Source organism: Sycon ciliatum, chromosome 5, assembly GCF_964019385.1.
Source record: "Sycon ciliatum chromosome 5, ocSycCili1.1, whole genome shotgun sequence".
Lineage (NCBI taxonomy): Eukaryota > Metazoa > Porifera > Calcarea > Leucosolenida > Sycettidae > Sycon > Sycon ciliatum.
Genome location: NC_088647.1, coordinates 19,384,913 through 19,388,875, shown reverse-complemented (window position 1 = coordinate 19,388,875; position 3,963 = coordinate 19,384,913). Strand labels below are relative to the sequence as shown.

General features: G+C 47.6%; 1 protein-coding gene across 1 annotated transcript; it reads left to right on the top strand.

The window, feature by feature from the left end:
- Positions 1-2,593: 2,593 nt before the first annotated feature.
- On the top strand, positions 2,594-3,256 carry LOC135816874 (uncharacterized protein RP689-like). Its single transcript, XM_065329975.1, has one exon. It carries the CDS (start codon positions 2,594-2,596, stop codon positions 3,254-3,256), a length of 663 nt encoding a protein of 220 aa, XP_065186047.1.
- Positions 3,257-3,963: the final 707 nt, after the last annotated feature.

The window sequence follows — 3,963 nt, the reverse complement described above, 5'->3', positions numbered from 1 at the left end:
GCAGTCGATTGCTGCTGCTCCCATCTCCGTCATTCAGGAACGCTGGCCCGACCTGACGGATGTTGCCAGCGTTGTCCAGCTGCGCTACATGAAGCTGCTGGACGAGTACAGGAAGTGTACTTCTGCCTTTGGCCATTGCAGGAAGGTACACATAACTCAATACAGCAATTTATTCCCTGGGAGCTTTTTCGTCTGTTCCAAGCCATCAAATTCCATTATCCACATGATCCCACTTTCGATGCAGGTACAGGTGGAATCCTGATAATTCGAATATGGCTTAAAGGGGAAGTTAAGGCAAAAATTAAAATTTCACCAGTTGTAGTCTTCGGGGTGCTGAGTCGAATGATCTTGGTCCGAGAAAGCTGAGACGCTCCCTTCCTACTTGAATCCCAATCGAACTCGCGCACTTCCACCGAAACTGGGTGACTGCGCCCTACGAGATGGGGATTTGTATGCAAAATGTCACTAAAAGCGCCATTTCGTTCTTATAAAAGCACGGATGACCGCGATTGGCCCATATGTTGTAGTCTTTTGGACGCTGAGTCGACTGGTTTTGGTCCGAAAAGGCTGCGATGCAGCGTTCGCCCCTAATTCCCAATCGAACATGGTTGAACAAGCGGTCACGTGCTCCTGCGTACACCAGTCACCTGGTCACCGTGCCTGCAGGGTACAACTTACAGCCTGTTTTGACCTTTTTTGGGTGCAGTCCTGTCACTCGAGTTGAACCTTGGTGTGAAAGTTGTCGCCTGCTGGCGTGGTGACCAGGTGATTTTGGCACCCAGGAGCACGTGACCGCTTCTTCAACCATGTTCGATTGGGAGTAAAGGAGGAACGCTGCATCGCAGCCTTTTCGGACCAAAACCAGTCGACTCAGCGTCCAAAAGACTACAACATATGGGCCAATCGCGGTCATCCGTGCTTTTATAAGAACGAAATGGCGCTTTTAGTGACATTTTGCATACAAATCCCCATCTCGTAGGGCGCAGTCACCCAGTTTCGGTGGAAGTGCGCGAGTTCGATTGGGATTCAAGTAGGAAGGGAGCGTCTCAGCTTTCTCGGACCAAGACCATTCGACTCAGCACCCCGAAGACTACAACTGGTGAATTTTTAATTTTTGCCTTAACTTCCCCTTTAATTCGAACATACCGCTTAATTAGAAGTTTTTCCAGGACCGATTTCTGTCAACAAGATTCCCACATAATTTTTTCTGATAATTCGAACCTCGAACCAGACATGTCCGGTTAATTCGATGTTCCACGGATTCCACTTACATAGAAAATGTGTGGGATGTGTGCTGATAATTCGAAGTTAGCAAAGTGTAATTCGAAGTTCACTGTACACTGTACTGGTCAGTTCAGTTTGCATGAGCAGGCTGTGCCGGTCAGTTCAGTATCCGTGAAATCTTTGTCTAAGGTCCATAGCGCAACTCTGCGTGACCATGAGAGCATTTTGATATACAAGTAATATTGTGTTGTGGGTTCATGTTTGGATAATTAGAATGTCCGGCTAATTAGAAGTTTTTTCCTGGCATTTTGAGGTTCGAATTATCAGGATTCCACCTGTACTCTGAATTTGATCATGAATATTTGATCCAGAGCTGATATTATGTGCTGTTTATTCCAGGTCACACGAGCAGAGCTTGAAGAGCTGGAATCCAACATCAGGACCTTCCTCAAGTCAGCACGGAAGGAGGTGGTCGAACGAGGGCTTGGCCATATAACGCCAAAGCTTCATCTTCTGGAGAGCCACACCGCTCCAGCAACGGAGAGGCTGAGAGTAGGGCTCGGTCTGCTGGCCGAGCAAGGAGCAGAGAGCATCCATGCGGAGTTCAACACTCTTGAGCGAAGATACCGCCAGATTCCTGCTCTTCTGCAGAGGCTGAAAGCTATGGCTGAGCAGCATCTGTCCCGAACCTTGCCTCAAGCCATTCAGCGTCCCACGACAAAACGTCGCCAGTCGACATGATCTCTGGCAAGTATTGTGAGTAACCAACTAACTATTTGCTCTCTCTCTCTCTCTCTCTCTCTAGCTCTCCTGAACTCGAATGGATTCCTTTTTCTGCGGCGCAACTCTTCATAGGAATGTACTCGGGTGTGCAGTCTCTCTACCTACTGTTTGCTTTCTCCATCTTTCTGCTCTACAGGCACACAGCTACTTGACCACTTGCCCCGTCATCGATATCGCGATGCACCGTCAAGACTCAACAAAGAACTGAACAAGAACTTCTTGAAGAAAAAAGTTTCCAGCTCCACGCGCTGCTTTGATCTATTTGGGTTTTACCTGCTTTGCCGTATGTTTTTATCATTATTCCCTCCTTTTTTCTAGTAATTCCACTTGTATTGGCAATTTCCTGTGTAAAATCGCATAAACGCGATTTTCGACAAAAATCGCCGCCATGATGGCCGTGTACCTACAAACAGCCGTGACACAAGTACTACAGACTACAGTGCTGGCAACTGCAATCCGCCCAGGGGGTCGGATTTCAGTTACCAGCACTAGTACTACTACTACTACTACTACTAGTAGTACTAGTACTAGTAGTAGTAGTTAGCTAAATTTAATCTAGTGCTCGTCAAGCAGGCAAGAACTCATCATGGCTGATATCACCACTAATGGCGAGAAGGAGAACGACCAACTCAGCTGGCATGGCGAAGTGAATGTGGACAATTATACAGAAATGGTGGAGCGGTACGCGCTGTATCGGACACAGCGCCTCAACGTCTTGAAACTGGTCGTGGAAATCCTGGAAAAGGAAGGTATCAACTACTGGTTGGACTGTGGCTCGTTGTTGGGTGCGTATCGCAATGGCAAGATGATACCGCATGACAGCGATACAGACGTGTCGATACTGGGTGACGAAGAGTTTGACAGGGCCAGAAAGGCCCTGCGCCAGAATCTATCCGACGTCTACAGCATGGACGACGGAACGTCCTACGCGGAAAAAATAATGATCAGTCAAGACTCGTGCGGGACATGTAAGTTCTCGGACGATGTTGAGTGCTCCAATGTAACTGGAGACGTTAACAAATACATCCTGCGACAGGACGGTACTCTTCAGCAGCTCTACTATAAATTCAATCTAGGTGAGCGACGCTATCAGCACGATTGGGTCTTTCCATTGGGGAAGATGCAGTTCGAAGGGCTGACGCTGCCCTGCCCCAACAACGTGAAAGCCTACTTGGAGGAGATGTACGGCTACCTCGGAACGGACTTCAAGTACGATCCGGTGTCGACACGTTTTGTGAAACGCGATTGAACTCCTACCCCAGGCTGCCCCCAACGTCTCCAAGCAGTCCTATACAAAAGCCAACGAGAAGCAAGTGTGTGAAGGAACCTCGGAGACGGAGGCCACCACATGCACTACCCAGTTTGCTGTGACCCAGTAAGATCATCGTCGTACATGACTGTGTTTCTTTTACTACACATTTGCCTCACCCGTATACATGGTATAGTAGTAGTAGCAGTAGCAGTAGCAGTAGTAGCATAATTTTATTATTTTACCGTATATCTACAATCATGTACATGTGTCATATCGGCCTCGGCAGCTGACGGGTTCTCCTGGGCTGTACGACAAACTTCCCCGGGTTGTACGACGAACTAACTACTCTGCCGGTACTAGTTTACATGTTGGGTGAACGTGTTCCCCTCATGAGCGCGCGTTTGTACGGCAGTTGTCTTTTGTATCTACTTGTCACTTTTATCAATGCATGGGCCGCGGGATGTTGTATCTGCTAACTGTCTTATCGTATACGCTGGCTGTTTAGTTAATTCATAAATAATACGCATTTCTCCTTGTCTTCTCCCATTGGTCAATTCTGCATAGCAACAAGCTCTCTATGGTCTGATTGGTTGGGTTTTCCCGCCTTTGCTACTCCTTTGTGTAACTCAATCCTTTTTGTTCTCGATATAACCCCTGCTGCTTCTGATGAAAAGTACCAACCTTCCTTCGACCTTCACTCTTGA